This window comes from Pseudophryne corroboree, chromosome 2 (genome assembly GCF_028390025.1).
Source record: "Pseudophryne corroboree isolate aPseCor3 chromosome 2, aPseCor3.hap2, whole genome shotgun sequence".
NCBI lineage: Eukaryota > Metazoa > Chordata > Amphibia > Anura > Myobatrachidae > Pseudophryne > Pseudophryne corroboree.
In genome coordinates this window covers 60,422,286-60,447,649 of record NC_086445.1, presented here as the reverse complement: position 1 = coordinate 60,447,649, position 25,364 = coordinate 60,422,286, and the positions used below count along the sequence as shown (strand labels likewise).

General features: G+C 46.0%; 2 protein-coding genes and 1 non-coding gene across 5 annotated transcripts in view; 1 reads left to right on the top strand and 2 right to left on the bottom strand.

Moving 5' to 3' along the window:
- Positions 1-565: 565 nt before the first annotated feature.
- On the bottom strand, positions 566-20,648 carry TMEM126A (transmembrane protein 126A). Of its 3 annotated transcripts, none has more exons than XM_063951344.1 (5): positions 20,564-20,648; positions 17,353-17,471; positions 16,540-16,733; positions 1,938-2,049; positions 566-822 (listed from the first exon to the last, which is right to left on the bottom strand). In XM_063951344.1, exons 2-5 carry the CDS (start codon positions 17,460-17,462, stop codon positions 624-626), a joined length of 615 nt encoding a protein of 204 aa, XP_063807414.1. In that variant the 5' UTR covers positions 17,463-17,471; positions 20,564-20,648; the 3' UTR covers positions 566-623. The 3 variants fall into 3 exon arrangements, with proteins under 3 accessions (XP_063807414.1, XP_063807413.1, XP_063807416.1); XM_063951343.1 differs by having other exon boundaries at positions 20,515-20,622; XM_063951346.1 differs by lacking the exon at positions 20,564-20,648 and adding an exon at positions 18,960-19,134.
- On the bottom strand, positions 1,840-1,912 carry TRNAQ-CUG (transfer RNA glutamine (anticodon CUG)). The gene has a single exon. It is a non-coding gene; the product is annotated as a tRNA-Gln (tRNA).
- A 151-nt stretch (positions 20,649-20,799) lies between the features above and the next one.
- DLG2 (discs large MAGUK scaffold protein 2) overlaps positions 20,800-25,364 on the top strand; it is a 1,975,700-nt gene continuing 1,971,135 nt past the window's right edge. The window contains exon 1 of the mRNA XM_063950647.1: positions 20,800-21,523. Coding sequence (XP_063806717.1) covers positions 21,505-21,523 — 19 coding nt within the window. The 5' untranslated portion in view covers positions 20,800-21,504. The remainder of the gene's footprint in view (positions 21,524-25,364) is intronic.

The window sequence follows — 25,364 nt, the reverse complement described above, 5'->3', positions numbered from 1 at the left end:
AGAATAAGTATGCTCACCGCTCTCTTCCAGCATTAAGATCACAGTGAACTCCTCCCGGCTGCTGGTGCTTTTAACCTTTAAGGGCAGTCATCTCTGGAGGGAATCATCCGTATAGATCTGAAGATATTACTGGCGGTGAGCAGTACAGTTGGCAGTGGTATGGAGCGGAGATATATGAGTCCTTAACGCGTTTCCCCGCCTCCCTTCGGGTTCAGCGGCTTCATCAGAAATCAGCATACCGATGCTGGAATCCCGACCGCCGGCATACCGACAGCTGGGTGAGCGCAGATGAGCCCCTTGCGCGCTCGCCACGCTGCGGGCACGGTGCTACGCGCGCCACACTATCTATTCTCCCTCCAGGGGGGTCGTGGACCCTCAAGAGGGAGAAAAGGTGCCGGCTGTCGGGATTCTGGCGCCGCTATACTGTGCGCCAGGATCCCGACAGCCGGCAAACTGAAGACCACCCTGTTGACCTTAATGCATGTTGACCATATGGTGTTGACCTATCATCCAGATACCAACTAGGAGTGTGGGTGTAACAATGAGACGAGTTCCTGCGCGGGAGTTGTACAAACAGTGCATTTTATTATACAGAAACTTTCTTTAGAAGCCAGACACGTTGTTTATCTCCACTGTTCCTCAGTATGTATTTCGGAAGGAGGCAGCAGGAGCATCTTTTCATATATGGCACAATGCGTATAGCCGAGACCCAGGCTGAATATAGCTTGAAATAGAAATAGATATTTCATCTTCAGAAGCACTGGTCTGAAAATCCTAATCGTGAAACTGAAGACGCTGTCTTGCAAAGGCTTTGTGTCGTACCTGGGAGAGGGAACAAAATGACAAGAAGTCAGGATCTTAGCGTTCCTGGTAGGTTGGAGCTGCAAATTTAAAGCATGGTCAAAATACCTACATGTAAAATACTGACAAGGTCAAAATACTGACATTTAAAATGTCGACAGGTCAAAAAGTCGACATGAGTTTTTCATTGAAACCGACTTGTTCATACTTTACCATCCCAACGGACCTGGAGGGGGAATATAATAGTGTGCTGAGCGCAGCAGGGCACCGTGCCAGAGGTGCGATCACCATGCCAGAGTACGCGGTACACTTGTATGGTGTCCATGTCTACATACACACAAAAAAAATCTTGTGTCGACATTTTAAATGTCTGCATTTTGACCATATGGATTTTGGTTGTAAGTATTTCATACTAAACCCATCTACATACAACTATCCTCAAATAGTCTATTTATTACCAGAACCCCCCACCCCGCCAGCACTGCCCCACAATGTGACTAAGGGAGCACTGCGTGTGACGAAGCAAAACGGGTCTTCTCCAGGCGTCCCACTATCAGGATGTATGTAAGCCTTCGGGTTTGTCTAATCTCTGAATAAGGCCACGAATTCTATTTCCTTTGCGACCAAAAAAAGGAATCATACCACGTGGTGGAAAAGGCATAGCAGTATGAGGACATAGCTGTACCATAGACAACCGGAGAGCTGTAAAATAAATTAATGGCTCAATCCCCCATTGTTGCCATGTCGTGTCGATGCTGCATGTTAGCGTTTTCTCAGCTGAGTCGCAATCTCAGGATGGGGAGGTGCTCCTTCCCTTTAACTAGTCATCTTGGCAGCCATTGAGCTCTTATGAACTCTGCGTTCTATGTGGAGAAACGCAGCGATAACATTCCGCATGCAACACCAGCCGCAGAGTATACAGCAAGAGCCTCTTGTGCCTGATGGTGTCGCAGAGAGCGAATACATTAGAGATGGGTAGTATAAATGGGGCATTTTAGTGAACTTCCTCTCTAAGGAAGGCATTGATCTAACGATAAGCGACCCAGGTGGGACTTGAACCCACAACCCCCAGCTCCAGAGGCTGATGCCTTATCCATTAGGCCACTGGGCCTCAGCAGTGTAAATATCATACTTACTTGACTAAGTAGCCTGTGTTGATGGCAGCAGCAAGTGTAACCGCAGTCATACTGCCCAAGACAGTTCCGACTAATACACCCACTGTGTTATGTAAGGGAGACCTTACTTTACCTGGGGAAACAGAGAACATGGTCATTTCCATCATGACATCCTCATCCGTCAGCCTCCTTTAGTGTTAAAAATATAAACGCAGGTGTAAACCAAGGACCCCCCCATTTTTGTTATATTATATGTTTAAATGTGCCTGTCCCAGGGAATATATAGTTTTATATTCTCCTGCACTGGCTATGAGCAAACTACCCCCAAGTTGTGTCTGCTACCTGTTTGCCTGCTCACCTTCGTATTTTATCTACTTTTCACACCTGGCACCCCCCTCCCCTCTATTATATCACACATATCCCTTGCCTGTAGGCCACTACCAACACCTGACAGATGGGCTTTGGGAGAAGATCGAAGGACTGTGGGTAAGAATACAAACAATGGTACCTCTACTGCATGGTAAACTCTGCAGGCAATGATCCTAAGAGAACCTTGAAAGAACCATAAAGTCCCTTGAAAATTGGGGTGCTTATTATTTTACCTTCAGGGAACAGACGTAATGCCATGCACAGAAGCAAAAACATGAGGCCTAATTCAGATCTGATCGCTGGGCTGCATTTGAGTGTAAATTCGCCGTGCAAGTGTGTGATCACATGTAGCTGAGCTGCAAAAAATCACTATGTGCAGTCTGTGCGCAACCCAGGACTTACTCCAGTGCGATAAGAGCAGGCTGTTCGGGGCCGGAGCTGACGTCAGACACCCTCCCTGAAAATGCTTGGGAACGCCTGCGTTTTTCCGGACACTCCCTGTAAACGGTCAGTTGCCACCCAGAAACGGCCTCTTCCTGTCAATCACTTTGTGAACGCCTATGCGATTGGATTTTTCGCACCATCCCATCGCTGACTGGTGATGCCCGTTCTTGTCCGACGCGCCTGTGCATTGCGGTGCATACGTATGCACAGTTTGGGCCTGATCGCCCGCTGCGCAAAAACCCACAGAAGTGAACACCCCCTCGGTAGCTTAAAAGCACTTTGAACATCTCCTATAGAATAGCCCAGATATGTGACTCTGTGCCTGTGTGTCTAACGCTGGGTGTGGCTAGGAGCTCTCATTGGGTTAGTGGCAGGTCTATCACACCCAGTCCACAGCTGATTGGGCGAGAAGCGCCCTCCCACACAGGTTACATCCAATGGGAGACTCTGCCCTTTGGCTGCTGCGTGCTCCCAGAGCAGGATTAACAATGGGGCTGATGGAGCTGCAGCTCCAGGTCCACACCCCAAAATAGGCCCACTGCATCTGCAGCAACATACCCTCCAACACTTTACACATAAAAAGCAGTACAAATTCAAAAGGAGGCGTGGCCATGGGTAACGTAGCTTGGCCGCGCCCCTTTTCTATACTTTCAATAGAAATTTGGAAAACCAAAAATCGGTACAGACCATAATTAAAGTTACTGTACCTGCCAAAAAGGTGCAGCTGGAGGGTATGAAGCAAGTCTCTGCGCTGTATATAGGGGAAAAAAATCCTTTTACTGCAGCGTCCTATGTCCTGCTGCCAGTCCGCCTGCCTCCTCCAGCATCAACAATCCCACTTCCTAGCTGCGGCGCAGGTGGAACAAAAGCTGCTGCGGCCACCGGAATAGATGTGTATGAAAGCGGCACAGCGGAAAGCTTTCAGTCCTCCCTGCGCCGCATACTCTCTGAGCCCCGGAGCCTCCTCTGCGTGTGATGTCACAGAAGCTCCTCCCCGTCACAGCCGCGCCCAGATCCCCAGAGGCCCTGACTCAGCAAACACATCACCTGCCAGCCCAAGAGCCCTGAGATGGCTATTGTAACGGATAAAGTGGGTGATATCGTGGAGGGTAATGTCTGGACGCTGAATCAATGTAAAAGGTGACAGTGCTGTGCAGTGCAGTGGGTGTACAGTGTCACTGACACTGCACAGCACTCTCACCTTTTACATTGATTCAGCGAGTCAGTCAGTTCTGCCAGCCAGTCACTATTGTTAGTGCCGGTGTCCCAACGCCCCGCATTACAGGGAAGAAGATGCACTCAATAAACTACAGCTCCCAGCAGCCCTTAGCGCCGAAGCATTCCGGCCCTTAGGGCTGCTGGGAGCTGTAGTTTATTGAGTGCATCTTCTTCCCTGTAATGCTGCACGTTGGGACACCGGCACTAACAATAGTGACTGGCTGCTGTGCGAGTCTCTGGAAGAGCCACTGCCAAAGGGAGGACAGCAGCTTAGCTGCTTCCAGGAGGAGTAGCAGGAGAAGCATTACCTGCCCCTCCCCCACTCGCAGTACCTCCGGGCCCCACCCGCAGCACCCCCCTCCCCCACCCGCGGCACCACCGCACCTGTCCGTCCACCACCCGCGGCACCCCCGCAAACGCTCCTCCCCCACCCGTGGCACCACCGCATCACGCCGTTGCAGGGGGCTTCGACCCCTTAACCATCGCATGCCCTTTGTCCGTGCAATATTTAACCACTCACACAATTATGATTGGAGGTAATACTCCCATATAATAAAAATATTGCACGCCACAAGGGCGTGCAACGGTTAAGGGGGCGAAGCCCCGGACAACGGTGTGAAGGGTGCCTGTAGGGCACGATGAATCACCTAGTGTAACTAAATATACCTGTCTGTTTTTCAGAGCGGAAGGATCAGTAACGGAATGAAAAAATTCACATTTCTTTAAAAATGTGCAACGTATGCAGAACGCGCAGCATAGGTTTAAAACAAGTAGATTTTCATCAGGGACATACATACAATGCTATGTAGAGGGTTAAAGTAGGTTAAAAAAAAAATCATATCAACATAAGCTGAAAGGCTTTCACATTCATTGGCTGCTTAGTTAGGGCATCCGTTAAGCATAACGTAGGCATAACAAACCCCCATAAATAAATGTACATTGCTGAATTACATATGAGCATAATACAATAAAGCACAGACAAGGAACATAACAGCATAAAAGACCCACACCAAAACATGAACAAATAGACATTCATCTTCTTGGAATATATGGGGTCATTCCGAGCCGATCGCACGCTGCGCTTCGTCGCAGCCGTACGATCAGGTCGGAACTGTGAATGCTCTGCGCCCGCATTGCGCAGGCGCAGCGATGCCACTAGCGAAGGAAGCGGTTGCAGTAGCGACCGCAAGAAGATTGACAGGAGGAAGATCCAAACGCAGACGTGTCCAGGCGTTTGGAGGGCGGATGACTGATGTCAATTCCTGGACCTGCAACTCTGGATTCATCGCACAGGGTAAGTAACGCTTACCCTGGTCTTCTTTACACAAAACTTTTCTAGCATAGTGTGCAGCCCTGCTATGCAGAAATACCCTCCCCCATAGGCGGCGTCTAGTTGATCGCACGGGCAGCAAAAAGTTGCTACGTGCGATCAACTCGGAATGACCCCCATAATCGCTTCACCAAATGTTAATCTCAATGCTAGAAAAAACCTTCATGTCGTGTCAAACTCCCATTCACAGAATTGTTAGTTTGTCCGGAGCTATTCACACATAGGGGGTAATTCCAAGTTGATCGCAGCAGGAAATTTTTTAGCAGTTGGGCAAAACCATGTGCACTGCAGGGGATCAGATATAACATGTGCAGAGAGAGTTAGATTTGGGTGGGGTGAGTTCAATCTGCAATCTAAATTGCAGTGTAAAAATAAAGCAGCCAGTATTGACCCTGCACAGAAACAAAATAACCCACCCAAATCTAACTCTCTCTGCACGTTATATCTGCCTCCCCTGCAGTGCACATGGTTTTGCCCAACTGCTAACAAAATTCCTGCTGCGATCAACTTGGAATTACCCCCATAAGCCGGGGAGAAGAACTTTACTGCAGCCAGAAATCAAGGGTGTGTACTCACAGCAGTAACAGCTTGCTCACCTCAACCAGAAAACATGGCATGCTCCATTACACATAATGCCACTGAAGCCTCATAGTGCTGTGCAGAAATGTATTGTTAGATTGCTAAACCAGCAGAAAAGCTGAATTGCACGGTTAACGTAGAAAATCAATACACGCACTGTTACACCTGCTAGAAAAACTGGAGGCTGTAAACATGACAAAAACGCAGCATGTAAGATCTATGTAAATGAACTGGCACTAGTGTTTAAGATGGCTGCAAGCTACATCTGGGAACACACTAGACGATGTGCAAACAACGCGATGGTCGTTCCGCTTTCCCTTGAACTCCAGAACAAATTATATAGGGGGTGATTCAGACCTGATCGCTGGGCTACTAAAATTGTAGTACTGCGTTCATACAGTCGTCGCCCAAGGGGAGTGTATTTTCGCTGTGCAAGTGTGCGATCATGTGTACGCCGAGCTGTTAAAAATCTCTCAGCGGACAGCTGCAAATCCGTTTGCACCTCACTCACCAGTGGATGGTTTTGACGCAGCCCAGGACTTACTCCTCCAGTACGATGAGAACAGGCGCCGGAGCTGACGTCACACGCCCTCCCTGAAAACACACAGGAACGCCTGCATCTTCCCTGACACTACCAGAAAACGGTCAGTTCCCACCCACAAACGGCTTCCTCCAATCAGCATGCAAATGGCTGTGCGATTAGAATTTTCGCACCTGCCTGTCGCTGACTGGCGATGCTTGTTGTTGTTTGCCGACGTGCGTGCGCATTGCGGTGCATACGCAGTTAATAGCGGATCGCCTGAATCGGGCCCCTAGTGCGTACATACTGTGCAATCCTTCAAACAACCAATATATCCTGCATCATTAGGTCGTTAACGATTTATATGTATATATTTATAGAAGAACAAAGAAACTTGCTAACAAGCTTGTACCAAACAACCCCACTCAGAATGTAATATTGCACAAGAATATTTTTTTTGTGTGCTTATATTGTGTATTTTTATGGTATTTCAATTTAAAAAAAAAAATCTACTACTACCACGGACACCAAAAAACTGTCTATCCAGTATTGACCACAAATAGCTACCTAATAAATCTAACAAGCTTAACATTCAGCACTAATTAACAGGATTAGTCCTCTAAAAATAGTGCACCCATTTTATATATATCTATGAAACTGTATCAGTATCAAGGATGCTGACTCAAGCTAAATGATACAGTGCATCCGGAAAGTATTCACAGCGTTTCACTTTATCCACATTTTGTTATGTTACAGCCTTATTCCAAACTGGAATAAATTAATTTTTTCACTCAAAATTCTACACACAGGGGGTAATTCCAAGTTGATCGCAGCAGGATTTTTGTTAGCAATTGGGCAAAACCATGTGCACTGCAGGGGAGGCAGATATAACATGTGCAGAGAGAGTTAGATTTGGGTGGGGTGTGTTCAATCTACAATCTAATTTGCAGTGTAAAAATAAAGCAGCCAGTATTTACCCTGCACAGAAATAAAATAACCCACCCAAATCTAACTCTTTCTGCACATGTTATATCTGCCTCCCCTGCAGTGCACATGGTTTTGCTCAATTGCTATCAAAAATCCTGCTGTGATCAACTTGGAATTACCCCTACAATACCCCATAATGACAATGTGAAAAAAGTTTTTGGTGATTTTTGCTAATTTATTACAAATAAAAACTTAAGAAATCACATGTACATAAGTATTCACAGCCATTGCTCAATACTTTGGTGATGCACCTTTGGCAGCAAGCTTGGCACACCTATCTTTGGGTAGTTTCGCCCATTCCTCTTTACAGCACCTGGATACAACAGATGTTTTTAGTGTATTTGCGCAATAAACTTGATGGGCAGCTAAAAGTGTGCAGAGTAGATGTGAATCCCACACACCAACAGAACAAATGCGTAAAAACAGAGACAGTGCACACTACACAAGCGCTCACCAATGACCATATATACCCATGTGTACCATAACCAACAATTTAGAGGTATAAATACATTCACCCTTAATAGGATGATAGTCCTTAAAGGCGAACCACGGTTTTTCTATATGATTCTTTCCTTCACATATGGGACTCAGGTCCAGCCAATTAATCCTTTGGATAACCTAAAACAATAAATGCCTCTATTCCCAGTATATGAGAATATTAAGAGGTGTACAGAAGGGCAAACATAGTGTGATATTGCTTAAAAACACGCAGGATTTATTTCCATAGTTTGCACTTACAAGAAGGTAAAATTATAACAGCATGTAAATATGACTCTGTATACGGATATATCACCCAGAGGGATACAACGCCACAGATGTAAAGCAGTGTGGGGTGCCAGAAAGCTCTCCGGAAGGCTTACAGCATTGCAGGATCGAACTCCAGGCAGATGGTATAATTCGCAGATACCAGAGTCAAAGTCCAGATAAAAATATCGGGTTATATATATATATCAGTTCGGGACTCTATTATGGACAATACTTGGGATTTTTCCCCTTGGACATTCTATACCTGCAGCAGTTCCGTTTGTGGATGAAGAGAGTGTACTAAGGAACTTCCGGATTAGTGGAACGCATATCACGGTGAATCTCGGCTCTATGAATAGACGGAAACACCACCCTGTGAAACGCATGTGGAACGCACGAGTCACTTCCGGTTCCGGCGGGAGCCGGCGGCGGAAAGGAGTGCCTGTTTGATAGCGGGAGCGGTAACAGGGACATCTCAGCTGAGACCACTAATGAATGGCTTATATAAACTGCCACCTGGAGCTACTGGGTCATGCTTCTGATGAAGGACTTGATGTCCGATACGCGTTAAGCGTGACCCGATATTTTTATCTGGACTTTGACTCTGGTATCTGCGAATTATACCATCTGCCTGGAGTTCGATCCTGCAATGCTGTAAGCCTTCCGGAGAGCTTTCTGGCACCCCACACTGCTTTACATCTGTGGCGTTGGATCCCTCTGGGTGATATATCCGTATACAGAGTCATATTTACATGCTGTTATAATTTTACCTTCTTGTAAGTGCAAACTATGGAAATAAATCCTGCGTGTTTTTAAGCAATATCACACTATGTTTGCCCTTCTGTACACCTCTTAATATTCTCATATACTGGGAATAGAGGCATTTATTGTTTTAGGTTATCCAAAGGATTAATTGGCTGGACCTGAGTCCCATATGTGAAGGAAAGAATCATATAGAAAAACCGTGGTTCGCCTTTGAGGACTATCATCCTATTAAGGGTGAATGTATTTATACCTCTAAATTGTTGGTTATGGTACACATGGGTATATATGGTCATTGGTGAGCGCTTGTGTAGTGTGCACTGTCTCTGTTTTTACGTCTTTACAGCACCTCTCAAGCTCCATCAGGTTGGATGGGAAGCGTGGGTGCACAGCCATTTCAGATCTCTCCAGAGATGACAAACTTATACACATATGGTGACTTGAAGCTCATTGGTGCAGTGTGATTAATTCATTTTTAATCATTTTATTCTGTATTATTATTAAACACTATTGTATAATAAGAGATATATAAAATATAATATAAGACAATCCATCTCAGTCAGCGCTGTCTCATTCCGTTTTTGTTTTGTATGTATTAGGATATAGGTGTGACTAACCTATTTAGACAGCTGCTCAATATACACTAATTGGAGACACAGTTATAGCGCCCCTTTTAACCTAGTTGGTTATTTCTGTGTCTGAAAAAACGCAGGCATGGCTGGGCGGGTGTATGACATCAAATCCGGACACGGATAGGCTGAAGAGATCGCAAGCGCTGACTAGGTTCAGAGCTACTCTGAAACTGCACAAACTGTTTTTGTAGAGCTCGGCTGCACATGTGTTCGCACTTCTGCTAAGCTAAAATACACTCCCCAGTGGGTGGCGGCATAGCGTTTGCACGGCTGCTAAAAGTAGCTAGCGCGCGATCAACTCGGAATGACCCCCATATTGTCAAGCACATACAGCGATTAAGACAAAGTCAGATCAAACATTGCATTCTGAAGTCTTCATCCAGTTCTCCTCGGGCAAACATGTTCCATTTATAAATCCATTTTAAATCTGGTTGCAAAGGAATTTTAGCTCTATCCCAACCTCTCCTTAGTGGGGGGAATATGGTCCAAAATAAAACACTTCACTTGGTAAATATTGTTCTTCCTTTCTTGAAAATGTCTGGCTACCGATATATTCTTGTGATCACTACACAAGACGTAGGGGCGTATGCAATTAGCTCCGTTTTTTAGCCTAGGTGAAAAAAACAGAGCTTTTTTGCTATTTTTAGGGCGAATGAAGATTCGCCCTATGCAATATTTTCGCCTAGGCGAAAAATGTGACAGGGGCGTAAAACACGTGGATCAGCGAATCCACTTGTTTCCGTTGAAAATGCGGGCCATTTTCGACGATTTTGAGGCATTTTTCGCCAATCCCTTTTCACTTAATAAAAGAAGGTGAAAAGGCATTGGCGAAAATGCCTTCAAAACTGCCGAAAACGGCCCTAAATGAATACGAGTGGGGCGAATTCATTAGCTCCGAAATGTAATCGGAACTAATTGCATACGCCCCTAATGCTCTCTTAATGAAGAGCGATGCTGTGCTAATCTATTATTAAGCGTGCGGGTTGTTTTGCCTGCATATAGCAGCTGAGAACACATTACTATTTGCTATCGCAGCATAATATAGAGCTAGGAAGGTAATGTTTGTTGGTGATAGGATGAGAAAAAGCTGCACCAGTGATCCCAAAGTGATCCCAAAGGAGCAAGTGACACAGCCAGGACAGGGGTAGACTCCGGGGCTTTTCAGTCTCCCAATTGTGTTTATGGACAATTCGATGTCTCTATGGGGTATATTCAATAAGAGTCGGATCCATTCCGACATGCATTTGTCGGAATGGATCCAACAAGCCGTATTCAATAGGGTGGCCAAATCCGACTGTTGGATTTGGCCATGCCCTCCCGTCTGTGCGGCTGCTGTCAGCAGCTCCCCTTGTGTGAGATCACAGGGAGCTGCTGGAGACAGCCACACAGCTGCATTCAGTGCCGGCCGGGGAAAACTGCCGGGACAGAGGTGCCTGGCCTGGGGGATGTCATAGAGGAGCCATGTCTTCCAGCGTCTGTGGCTCCAGCCGGCCCCGCCGGTAAGCACTCTCTCTCGTCCCTCTCCCCCATCTCCTCCCCTCAATACGACTTTTTAAAAAGTCGGATTGAGGTTGTTGGAAACGAGGCCAAATCCTGTTGGATTTGGCCTTGTTTTGCACCTATTCAATTTTGCTGCCGTTTGTCCGACAAGTCGGCAATTCGCGGCCAAATCCGACAGGTTTTAGCCCCGTTTCCGACAATGTCAATCCAACTCTAAAAAAAGTTGGATTGGCATTGTCGGAAACGGCCAAATACGGCAGGATCTGAATACTCAGGTGTCGGATCCTTTCTGCCGGAAAGGATCCAACATCAATTGAATATACCCCTTAGTGTTGTTTTTGTGCAGTTACCGTGAGCGTTAGGGAAAAGGAATATTTCTACCAAACACTCCACTGCTTGGGATCCTCACAGACACTTATACACACATATACTGTACAGGAACATATACTGTACACACATACAATCACCTATGTGCTCTCAAATTTCCTCCTTCCTTCCTCTGTATGTGCACTCCCTGGGTATTAAATGCAGGTTCGGCGGTCAGGAGGCTGACAGTCATAATCCCAGTAGCTCAAAGTGCATACTGATCCCAGTGCATATTCTAACCCACCCCTCCCACAGCCTAACCCTCATACCGTCGGGATTCCTCAGAATTGTCAGCGTTGGGATTCCACAGCTGGGATCGTGACTACATCCCATTAAAAGCAATAGCTGTACCCACTATGCCCTCTATCCCACCTAATTACTTGTGACGGGCAATGACAGTGGTTCTCAAACTCGGTCCTCAGGAGCCCACACGGTTCATGTTTTCCATGTCACCCAGCAGCTGCACTGTGTATCACCAACTGTCACATTTTAAAAATCTACAGGTGACCTGCAAAACATGAACCATGTGGGGTCCTGAGGACCGAGTTTGAGAACCTGTGCAATAGTAGATTTTACCCTTACACAGGGGGGTATCCAATTGGATGCAAGGTTTTGCCTGCAAAAAAAAAAAAAAACATTGCGGACCTTGCCCACAATTTAGGGTAACCACAGGTATAGGTGTTCCCGATACTCGCGGTGTCTAATTTAAAAGAAAATGGACATCCCCAAACCACGAGAAAAAATAAATCAGATACTTATTGGTCCGGTGGTCTCTGCAGTTCCCGCTCATCCCCTCCATCTTTCCACTGGGAATGTGGCCACTAGGAGGGGAGGCGGCTGCTGGGAGATGTAGTTCTCCCTGCAGCTGCCTCCGGACACAAGGGTATAGGGCTCACCTTGATAAAGGCTCCAAGGAGCTGAAACGTGTTGGTGAAGGACATTAACCGCTGCCTACCTAGGACTCTGAGGGAGGATCCCTACTTCCGGGAGGTACCAGAAAAGAACCCCTATTATCTGTGAGAATTGGTGTGCATTATACACCTCCACCCAAGGTACGCTGCTAAAGGTTATGTTTTTATCTCATCCTCAATAAAGCTGTATTACACTATGTTTGTCCCCTCTGTTTTTCCTATCTGAGATAACCAATCACAGAGACTAGTGGAACAGAGAGAGGAGAAATTATATAGTCTATAAACTGAAGACATAGAAGACTTCTTGGGCTTGACTTTGAAATTAAGGATATTCAACATGGATTGTGTGACCACGATTGGGTCAGTTTGACTTGACACTTTGATTGCGATCAGCACCCTCGGCGAATTAACTTTATACACCCCGTTCCATCCCCACAGGAGTTTTGCGCAATATCTATATTTTGTTCTATATTTATACATTGTGGCCCTACAGGTGGGCTTTAAGATAGAGCTGCACTCCGTTTTGAAGCACCATATTTTCCTTGCTTTTGTACACACACATACTTACACTGCTGCAGAAGAAGACTGGATCCCGGTGCAGGAGGAAGAAGACACCACTTTGGAAAGTGATTAATGAAAGACTAATTAGGCTAATTGGAAATGTACAATTACTGGTGCTGCCGGGGTGCCAGAGCAAGGCCCGCTGATTTTTCCTTAAAATAGTGATTTTACGATAAATCAGACTTGCTCTTGGGGTGCGAATAAAAAGATGCAGTGATTTCTCTCCTTCAATTGAATAGGAAAAACCCTGAGGCTGTGGGGGGGGGGGGGGGGACACACTACAGGGTTTTTCAAAATTGAGCGCACAATTGAATATACCCCATAGTGTTCATTCTCGCACCCTGCACCCAATCAGAGAATCACCGAATCATATTTTAATTTTGAAGGGGAAAATTTTAGGCGGAATGCATCGCTACAGTATAACAGAAAATTATACCCTTAAAAATTAAAACATGCCCTCCTCACTGATTAGGTGCAGGGTGCAAGAATGAACACTACCCTTACATACATTACTAAACCCTGCACATTACACTATGAACTGGGACGTATTCTACAGAGGCATCCTCCGTCTGAACGCAGCCAATCACAACATCACACAACCAGAACCTTATATCAGTAATCTGCAGCTGTCTCACAACCATCTTGTTCTATGAAAGGACAGATAGGAAGAAATGTCTCTGCCTATAGTAACTGCTGAGTTCACATACGTTACCATTAGCACAGCTCAGTATGTACACAGTACAGATTAGACAGGCTGCATACAGAGAGGCAGATGTATTAAGCCTGGGGAAGTGATAAACCAGTGATAAGTGCAAGGTGATAACGCACCAGCCAATCAGCTCCTAACTGTCATTTTCAAATCCATAATGATTGGCTGGTGCGTTATCACCTTGCACTTCTTTATCCCTTCTCCAGGCTAAATACATCTGCCCCATTGTGTAATGTAATAGCTGCCATTACAAATTCTATATCTGCAGAGTCATTTACATTACACACAGCAGAACTGTTCTGCAGTGACCAATTTGTCTTTCACTTCACCCAGACTTGTATATAGGGCAGTGGGTATAATTCAAGTTATCGGATTATAGTGAATACCAACTGCGGACAATAATTGTCTTATATCTTAACCCACTATCATCTCATTTAGACGTATTGCACTCACAAATACTGAGAGCTAGAGGTAGGGCTGCCATATCTAGGAGATCTAGTCGTCCGCTTGCCGAACTGAAATGGAACAATCTCTTGATAATTAATTTACTTTTGTAGTCCCCCCACCCCCCCATCCCCCCCCCCCCCCCACTTCCCTTCCGGCGTTCAGCCGCCTCTTACTTTTGAAGTAATAATCTGAAATCTGCACTCTCATCTGCTTGAGCACAAAACCTGGGTTTGGGGTTCATAGGATGCAAAGGGAAGAGGGAGGGGGGAGGAGGGGGGTGTTTATAGCTACAACCAAAGGCAACTTGAAATATCAAGAAAATGTTCCATGCAACCATTACGCAAGCCTGGAAACTGACTACAGGCGACATCAACGGCACTGAGTGCTAAACTGGGTACCACAATGGAGCGACACTGAGCAGCTTCCTTAGCAACCAGTCACCCTGGCCTAATACATGCTCCTAGTAACCTCCCAGCCACTATAGCAGCTTGTAAACAGGTCTATGTGGCTATGTGTTTGGGACAGAGTAGTCTTTCTGAACTGGAGGCAGAAGGAGGACACGTGGGCACTCGCTGAGGCTAGAAGAAAGAAAATTCTGTACACATTATAGGAAAGGGTTTCTACACAGTAAAGGCAATAAGGATTTGGAACTTCCTGCCGGTGAATGTAATAATGGCGGACTCTGTAAATGCATTTAAAAACTAATTGGACAGTTTTCTAGCAGAAAAAAGTATCCAAGGCTATAACCTTTAATATACTGACATTAAGTATCTGGGAGTGGTACGAAATACAGTTGTCAATTGGTACGATACCATTACTCCAGCTGGTGCATTATAATGTGCTCAGCTTGATACAAATACAGGTTGAACCTGATGGGCATTTTGCTTCTTTTCAACCTCATTAACTATGTTACTATGTTACTAGAAATATGCCGATCGGTATACTGCCAGGTATGGAGGAACACGTCCATAGGCATACTGTCAGGCATGGAGAAATGCGCCCATATAGGTATACTATCAGGCATGGAGAAACACGCTCATATAGGTATACTATCAGGCATGGAGAAACACGCTCGTAGTTATAGAGCCAGGCATGGAGAAACGCGTCCAAAAGGTATCCTGCCAGGCATGGAGGAACGCGTCCATAAGCATACTACCAGGCATGGAGGAATGCGCCCACAGGCATACTGTCAGGCATGGAGGAACATGCTCATTGTTATAGAGCCAGGCATGGAGAAACGCACCCATATAGGTATACTGTTAGGCATGGAGAAACACGCTCGTAGTTATAGAGCCAGGCATCGAGAAACGCCCAAAGGTATACTGCCAGGCATGGAGAAACGCGCCCATATAGGTATACTGTCAGGCATGGAGAAACACACTCATAGTTATAGAGCCAGGCATCGAGAAACGCCCAAAGGTATACTGCCAGGCATGGAGAAACACGCCCATAGGCATAGTGCCAGGCATGGAGAAACGTGCCCATAGGCATACTGCCAGGTATGGAAATAAAGAAAAAAGGGGTTATGAGGAAAAGAATACAATTGCATATCTACAGATGTGTCCACTTACACTTATCCTCAAAATAGACCCATGTAACGCACCACAGACTTTGTGACTTTGCTGCTCCAAAATCCTAATCCTAAGCACCTAGTACACACAAAATTCAATTATATATCGCCCACCCCGGATGGGTCCAAGCTGAAATACAGATGCCGGCAGCCATTTGCACCCGAACGGAGCAACAACTGAATAGCTCCATTTGGGCGCCCTCTACTGGATTCCGGCGGATAAACAATTGAATTTCGCCATATGGGCCTGATTTAAAAGTGGAGGCACAGCATCTGTGTCTTTATGCAAATGGAACTTTAAAGACCTTACCTCGTGCCCCTGAACGTGCAAGGACTGGGACGCACACTGTCAGCATCCGTACACGCTGTATTACCGATAGATGCGTCCTTAGATGCCACCATCGGTGGCACCATTGACACTTGCAGCAGCCCTGAGGCAGGTGCAGATTTATCATTAGCGAATGGCCTCTTGTGTGAGCGGCTCGGGGTCTCTATATGTAAACAATGACACACCCATAAGGTGAAACATCTCTGTGTGTGCGCTAAGGCACCTCCCAGTCACCGCCTACTGCATTGCCATTACACTTCTCATTGCGTGCGCCTGAAGTTACAACTGCAACTCTGCACGGACACAATCTGGAACCATTGCATGGTGTGACTTAGCCACATGCGCAGTAACTAATAATCGCTTCACTGCGTCCAACATCTGGAGCCCGACCAACCCTGAATCAGGCTCCTTATGCAAGCTAAGACGTAAGTGTGAGGAGAAAATGTAAAGCACTGGAATCGCTCCAGGTGTCTCACGCCATATTGTGCAAAAAGGACAGGTGTATCTGTAATGAATGGTAATCTCAGCATGAAACTCCTATGACATTAATCATTCTTACGTTAAATATGAAGGGAAAACATAGGGCTACGGTCCCTCAAACAATTGCACTTCACATTTTTTTTATTAGAAAATAAATGTTCTGTACCGGCCATGAGAGAATTGGGTATAAATAGCTCATAGAAGATCTTGCTCTGGAAGAACGGGATGCTGGCCACCACCAATGAGGGCACGATGAAGCTCGGTCTGACTTGAAGTAATTTGCCAAATAAATTGTGAGCCACCAAACCACTAGCTGCTGTATTTGCACCAATGAAGATGCTTCCATAATCAAAGATCTTCCTGTGGAACAGAAAAAAGTGAGAAAGGTTAAAGTGGAGTCATCAGGCAGAGTAGCTCTGTAACTCAGATCTCATTCCTGTATATCTTCGCTGATAGCCAATGATACAGAAATATATACTGCTAACGTCTGGAAGGTTGTGCACAAAAGTAAGTTGGGTTGCAGACCTGCACAAGTCTCTAGAATCAGATCTCAGGTGAGCCCTATCTGTTGTGCAAGACTCTCGTGGAGACACAGTGAACTTGCACCTTAAGGGGCTGATTGTGAGTTGGACGTAAAGTGGCTATGTTTGCGTGATATCACAGGAGCCAGATTTACTACTTTGGAACTCTAGCTACACGCCCACGACAAAAGACAGAACAGTTCCGTGTCTCCGATTTGTCACGTCACCTCCTAGTTCCCTCCCCGAAACGCCCATTTTATGGAAAGAGAAAATTGGCCAAGGTCCGCCTGACTCAGTCACACAGAGATAAGCAAAAATACACAAAATGTGCTTCTACATTGCATGCTAAAACTCGCTATAGGCATCTGTGCGAATCAGCCCCTAAGATCACCAAAGCATCAATACCTGAAGTATTTTACCATTAACCCTACTCTATTTTTAAACAGCATGCCACTTACTGGTCCAATACTGGAAGCTGTGCAAATCTTGCCTGCAAGAGACTCGCATCACTTTTGGGCAACGTCTTGGCTGCTTCCAAGGGTTGATTATGACCAACCAGCTCCGACATGTTTTAACCCTGTAACACACAAATGACATTGGAGAAATGAAGGAACTCTCTTACATGAATACAGTGGTTTGTCCATAAAGAAGGTTACGATCACTGACGTGCACTAGAAGTGGCCAATTTTTGGCTTGAACCATTATTCATGAAACGCACAGGAGTCAATGCCTCATTAATTCTATACACGTAGGGAGCGGAGCCTGATGGAGAACACAAATAAGATGAGACTGGTCCCACACTGCAGACATGGAATCAAATGTGTATATTAGCTGATATGCAGATTTGTATACATCCTTGCCACCTGACTCCTTAAATCGGTGTGGATGGAAAACACTGTTCCCCTGTGGAGAGCTCCTACTAGCTCCTTTCTTGTAAGAATGCACATCAGAAATACCTCCTCTAGTACTCTTCTGCGCTTTCAAATTTATTACCACAAAGGATTCTCATAGACATATGGAAAAAAATGTATATCCAATATTGCAAAACTGTGCAGCTAAGATGCGATATTTATTAAAATATGTAACACTCACATTGTATCATTAAAACACTAGGCCTAAACATTAAAATTATAAGCCATCCATTTGACCACCAAACCCCCTTGGTAATTACGCGTACCGGATGTGTAAGGTGTAAAAGCACATCAGATTACTACACTGTAGGAGTCTGAAGCTCCTACATGACGTTACCTAAACCGCTAGCATCTGTTGTCAAGTTGCGGTGCCTTGGAAATTTCAGTGCAGCGTGATTTTTGTCCACGTCACAGTGTGCCGGGTGGACAGCTTAGCCATCTCCCATTCCCCTACCCCAGGTGTAATTTAGCAACAGATGGAGGGCCAAAGGTTCCCCATCCCTGCCCTACCCTAAAAACATTATGGTAGTACTCCCGCACTAGTAGGGCATCACTTCTAGGGGGACGTATCTCACCAATGTCTGCCAGTCAGGGCAAAAGTCCTGCAATTCGGGATCAAGACAGCTGGGATTTATGGTTGTACACACAACTTTAGATTTTTTTTATGGAGGCATGTTGTAGGGACCCTAAAAAATACAAGTGTGGCCCAGTGCCGGATTTCCCACTAGGCACATGCGGCACGTGCCTAGTGGCGGCACCTCCTAGTGGTGGCACAGTAGCTCCCCCCCCCACAGACACTGACCTAAGTAACCCACTATATCTTCTGACCGCACCCACCTCTCACCTGCCAGTGCTGACCGTCCACACCGGCAGCCAGCACCTTTCGCATCCTGGCTTGTACAAGATGGTGGCAGTGGCGGACCTACCAGCGGTGCACCAGGGCCCCTGGGGACTAATGGGCCTGCTGGTTTCGGCTGCACTGACGAGCATTGACTTTTCCTCTGGGCCAGTCTGAGCAGCTGGTAAGTGGTATGGAGTGTAACAGTGGTGATCCAGTGCTGAGCTGCTGCAGTTAATCAGCCCTATCCAGCCCCATTGTGAAGAGCTGGGACTGGACGACTCCCGCCCATCACACACTTCACTGAGTGGCTTACCGCTGCTGCTTAGTAGTCAAACGAGTCCCAGAGAGCCCGACCAGCCCTGCAGTCCAGGTGATTCACCAGTTGGTGATAGCTGATCCTTGCTGCAACTAGCGGCTGCCCACTTGCCGCAGTTGTATGGTCAGCTGGGTCCCGGAAACATACCTCCCAACATGACCCTCTCCAGGAGGTACACAATGCTCTGCTTCTGGACTTTTCTCTTCATTTGTGATTGCCGGCACCTGTGTTGAACAGGGTAATGGATAAGAAAGGTGTTTCAGCATAGGTGATGGCAATCATACATTAAGAGGGAAGTCCAGTAGTAGAGCATTCTGTCCCTCCTGGAGAGGGTCATGTTGGGAGGTATGCGGAAAGCCTGCCCCCTGACATTTACAGCGCAGCTTGAGATAGCCAGTCATCGCAGGCTACAGGTACCAGGCCATACTGACTGGCAAGGAGTACCGTTGTGCATGCTGAAGAGTCCCTGTGGGCACTGGTTACTGCAGAGCCAAATGGTGACCACTGAAGAACTACATTGGTATGTACTGTACCAGGACTTTCTTACTGTGAATTCAAGCACCAACTTCTGTAGGCAACATTTTATTTTATTTTGGGGGTGGGGGGCAATAATGTTGTGCCTAAGGGTGGACAGGCCCCTAAATCCGCTTCTGGTGTGGCCAAGCACTGCCATATTTCCTTTGTCACTTTTTTTTGTTTTTTAAACAATGGGTTGTTTTGCTATTGCCTTTATCCACCTCCAACTGTAATATCCTGAAATACATAATAACCCACAGTGACCTGTACCGTATCCCTCATGGGCAGCACAGCGAAAATAACATTTAAAAAAAGCATCACTGCTTTCAACCCATATTTGTGCATCTGGAAAAATATGAAGGAAGTATCTGTGAGCAGACCATCATCACAGTCAAAATGAATTAGAATGGCGGATGTGATTATACACAGATAAAAAATATATGTATCATAATAAAAATGTATTACAGGATTATACACAACACACATTTTATATATCATAATATCACTTTAAACTAGGACACTCATGAATTACACAGGTTCCGTGGCTGGCTGACTTCAATCCTGCATTTCACCTGGTTTTAATCAGCCACAGAACCTGTATAACCCATGAGCATCCCAGTTTAAAGGGATAGTATGGTAAGCCTATACTATACATACCTCCCAACATGACCCTCTCCAGGAGGGACAGAATGCTCTGCTCCTGGACTTTTCTCTTAATTTATGATTGCCAGCACCTGTGCTGAAACACCTTTCTTATCCATTAACCTGTTCAATACAGGTGCAGATAATCATTCGAGAAAAAAAATCCAGAAGCAGAGCATTGTGTCCCTTCTGGAGAGGGTCATGTTGGGAGGTATGCTATATCTCTATCTATCTATCTATCTATCTATCTATCTATCTATCTATCTATCCTGTAGCATGTGATTCCTGGCAGTGTGATAACAGAATCCCATATACCCAGGCAACACCTGAACAGTAACCTTATTATACTATAATACAGACCCCAGGGCTACTCCTACTGTTACCCTGCACTGACCTGCACCCTCCTATATCGGGCTATACCGCTCTCTCCTGCCCTGCTTCACCTTCATTCCCGGGCCACCCTGGGCGCCGCCATCTTGCCCGTCACATGACCCACTCCGGGGAGACACGTGACTGCTGCGCCGCCTGGGCTCTGAGTGTGTGTGCAGCAGCAGCCGAGCAGCCCTGGTCTGACACCATGAGCCCCTTCCACCTCTATGTCTGATGACGAGAGGGAGATTAGCACCAGCCATGCCTGACCCTGCCCACTGCCCTGGCATGGCTTCTCGCAGCAGGGATTGGCTCCCCTGCCCCCTAATCCCCTCTCTGCCTGGGTGCCTGCTGCTGAGACCCCTTTGAAAACCAAACTGCATTGGCAGCAGCTGACACACACACTCACACACACATACACAAGAAGGATGAGCTGGTGACTGGCACCTCTGGGATCTACAAACCTACAGATCAGTAGTCCAGAAGCAGGGCATGTGTGGATGGAGAGACTCCTGTGCCAAGCAGTGCACTCTGCTGCCCCTCAGCCTGTGCCCACTGACTGCAACCCCTCAGCCTGTGCCCGCTGACTGCATCCCCTCAGCCTGTGCCCGCTGACTGCATCCCCTCAGCCTGTGCCCGCTGACTGCAGCCCCTCAGCCTGTGTCCGCCAACTGCTGCCTGGCAACTTCTGGAGCTTTGCTTTTACCCACATGGCATGACCTAGGCATATTGTGTCTGGCACAACTCTGATCTAGCAAAAGCCAAATAAATATCATGGTCTACTTCTTCCACATCTTCTATTTTGATGGCTCTTTAAATGTGACATTAACCCCATCACCTCACATGCCAGTCTTGTTTTCTGGGGGGAGAATTAATGCTAGTACTGGACTGTAGTCTCTATAAATATACATTTGCAGTACCTGGACCACTCCTGGCTGTAGAGATTTAATCCTCCTTTTTTGTGTGTTTTCTCAATAAAAGCCAGGAGAGAGAGTGTGAGGAGTTATTCCTAAGAATGCCAGTGAAGAAGAAAGGTGGGCACCCGCTTTCCTCTCCGTTACATTTATTTATTTTTCAGTGTAAGATTGAGGGGGGGGGGGGTTTTTAAAAAGTTATTTAAAGTCGGAAACTATGGTCGGTGGATTGGTTAGTGTTCCTTCTTCCATAAAACCTACGCCATGCCCATTTCATTATATTCTGGATGCTGTGTAAATGTAAATAGAGTGCTATGCTTTGGAATATAATGTTACTGCAAGTGAATGTACATCTTTATCCATTGCCCAACTTGTCATTGTCATCGTTTACTTTTTTTTATAATATAAATGTTTTTAAATGTAAATGACGTAAGCGTGACAGTCCAAAATGTATCAGTATCACGTAACAATGCAGAATGTATCGCGTAACAATGACCTGTTTGCTTTAATTGAATCGATAAGAATACTTAAAAAAAATAAAAATAATTAGCTATTCTGCAATGGGAAAAATGTCACTTTAATCATTAGAACTTATATAGTTTTTGATCATATATAATGTTTTGTTGCTCAAGTTTGTTATGCTCTGCTTAGAAACAAATAAGTTAATTGATTCTGGGTGAGGAGAAAAGCAAAAAGAACAAAACAAAGTAATAACCTTGCACCTGGGCGGACATAGGTGGTCATTCCGAGTTGATCGCTAGCTGCATTCGTTCGCTGTGCAGCGATGAGGCAAAAAATTGGCACTTTGCATGCGTATGCGGCGCAATGCGCATGTGCGACGTACTATTACAGTGAACAATGTAGTTTCACACAGGGTCTAGCGAAGCTTTTCAGTCGCACTGGTAGCCGCAGAGTGATTGACAGGAAAAGGGCGTTTCTGGGTGTCAACTGTCCGTTTTCAGGGAGTGTGCGGAAAAACGCAGGCGTGCCAGATAACACAGGCGTGGCTGGGGAAACGGAGGCGTGGCTGGCCGAACGCAGGGCGTGTTCGCGACGTCAAAACAGGAACTGAATAGTCTGAAGTGATCGCAAGCTAGGAGTAGGTCTGAAGCTACTCTGAAACTGCACAAAATTATTTTGTAGCCACTCTGCGATCCTTTCGCTCGCACTTCTGCTAAGCTAAGATACACTCCCAGAGGGCGGCGGCTTAGCGTTTGCACGGCTGCTAAAAGCAGCTAGCGAGCGAACAACTCGGAATGACCCCCACAGTGCAATGCAAATTGTTTATTCTTAAAAAAAAAAAAATTACATTTTGAGTAAATACTGTCTGCTTCTGCATGTTGTCCACCAGCTTTAATTTTACACTGCAATTTGAATTTGGGCATGCCTATCCCAAATAAAGTGGTTTTAAACAAAAAAAACAAAAAATAAAATGCCATCTGACAGACGTATATCGGTGTCTTATACAGATTGAAACTTTAAATTTAACTTAACCAATACTAATTCTTAGGGTCACCTATGACACTATAGGGCTCGCTGAAGAAATCTGGACACCATAAAGGAGGTCCACTCCTAATATGGGGTGTGTGTCATGTTGAGACCTGTGTTGGATCCTTACTACTCTAGGGCCCTAATTCAGACCTGATCGCTGTTGTGCGAATTTGTACAGCGGACGGTTATCAAATGACTGCGCATGCGTATGGATCGTAATGCGCAGGTGTGACGCCAAACAGCAATAAAAATCTGGCTTGTTTTTTATCGCTAGGCGTTCGCAAGGGCATTGACAGGAGGAGGACGTTGGGGGGGGGGGGTAACTGACTATTTTCTGGGAGTGTCAGAAAAATGCGGGTGTGCTCAAGCGTTTTCAGGGAGGGTGTGTGACGTCAGCTCCGGCCCCGATCAGCCTGTGTGTATCGCACTGTAGGAGTAAGTCCTGGGCTGCGCACAGACTGGAAAACTCATTAGATGGTGAGTGCGTTGCGAACGGATTTGCAGATGTCCACTGTCTGGCGAAGTTTTTGCGCAGCGTACGCCTGCATTCTCACACTTGCACGGGGGGGTGGGTGGCGTCTATCTGATCGCAGCTCTCTGCAAAAACGCAGAGGAGCGATCAGGTCGGAATTAGGCCCTGTGTCATCTTGTTGCTACAGCCGGAGTCGCTGCAAACCGGAATATTGTGGTGCAACCATTGTCAGCCCAAAGTTTCCTGAAGGTGTGAGGGCGACAGAAGAACAACTTCATTTTGGTGCCTCCTTAGTTGGGACTAGATTTCTTTATGGACCCCTACAACCCAGGAGATAATGGGATCCTACAGTTAAGACAAGGGGTTAAATTGACCAAGATGGGAGTTCAATTTAAGATGGGATGTTGCCGACAGCAACCGATCAGGTTCTGCTTCTCATTTCGCTATCACCTTTTAAAAGAGAATACCTGGAATCTGATTGGTTGATGTGGGCAACATCCCATCTTTAATAGAACTCCCATCTTAGTAACTTTACCACTATGGGTTTAAAGAAGGGTGAAAGGGAGTTTTTACAAAATGTCCACTCAGATGGTAGAGTTATCCTTACAATCTGCATTACTACCCTGAGTAGACTAAACATAAGTGCCCCCCCACCCCCTTCTCCTTCTACCCCAGTGTACTTGGTGTCAGTGATGCCTGAGTGTTAAGGGCCCCATACAGTAGAACAATAATGCCCGATTTCATCCAATTTCGGACATTCGGGCAGATATATAGGGTGAAATCTGGCATTTTAGATGTGTTTCCGAACCGATGCGTGTTCCCGTAAGGGTCGGATCGGCTCCCCTAGATTGTGAAGGGCCCCATACACTACAACGATATGTCTGAGGCTAAAGTCGGAGGTGATTTCCCTTGAACTCTCCTGGGAGCTTCCCAGGAGTGGTTCCATATGATTTGGTACATTTTGCATGCAATATATCTTATGCGTTCCCAACTATGCCTGCGGGAACCGATATATATCACGAGTGCAATACTAACTATCTAGGGGATCCGATCCTACGCTCAAGGGAACGCGCATCGGATCGAAACACATTCAAAATGCCCTATTTCACCCGATATATCGGCCCAAATGCCCGAAATTGGATGAAATCGGGCATTATCGTTCTAGTGTATGGGGCCCTTTAGTGCTGCACTCGTGATATGTCGGTTCCCGCAGGCATGGCTGGGATCGCATATGATATATCACATGCAAAATGTACCAAATCATATGGAATCGTATGGAACTGCTCCCAGGAGAGTTCAAGGGAAATCGCCTCCAACTTCAGCGTATGGGGCCCTTCAGAGTGTTATAGCTGGGCTGTGCACACATGCAGGTCTCTGCATCTCCATACTGTAAACAGGAAGGTTATTGGGACCCAGTGCAGTTGAGGAAATACTGATAATTTGTACTTCTATCTTCTGACTGGGATGATGTCGCTGGAGGCGGTGGTACCGCACTGTGTGATAAATCAAAGACAGTTCTTTTTTGTCAATATATTGTCCATTTTCAAATAATAATTTGTTAACAGGTAAAAGAGGTAAGCTACTAACAGGACAATTTGTTCATTGATCCAAGTCAGTGACTCGTGATTTGAGATGAGCTTTTGCAGAAATATGGCAGTGCATGGGGAACAACTTGTGAATAATTCTCTGAGCAAATAGCTGTCACGGAAATGTGAGGTGCTACCAGGGCTGGATTGAGGGCTACATACGCCTGGGTTTGAAAATGTTCAAGGGCCTATAGTTAGAAGGGGACCAGTGATGTGTGGGTGTGGCCAGAGTAGCCATGTGGGTGTGCACTCCACCTACACCATGTGCCCCACTGTCTCCTTAAATACATCATTTATAGAAAAATTGCATCATTTTGTAAGAAAACTAGAAATACTAAATAAACACCAAACTAAAATCCAGCGGCGTAACTAGGCGTGTGTGACTGGTGCCACCGCATAGAGCACAAGGGTC

Bases quoted from the DNA above. Each gene is read 5' to 3' on its own strand.
- TMEM126A (XM_063951344.1), bottom strand. From the start codon at position 17,462: ATGTCGGAGCTGGTTGGTCATAATCAACCCTTGGAAGCAGCCAAGACG. The intron at 16,734-17,352 runs GTAAGTGGCATG...TCTGTTCCACAG, and splicing joins CAGCTTCCAGTATTGGACCA to GAAGATCTTTGATTATGGAA. The intron at 2,050-16,539 runs GTACAGAACATT...CTGTTTCCCCAG, and splicing joins ACCCAATTCTCTCATGGCCG to GTAAAGTAAGGTCTCCCTTA.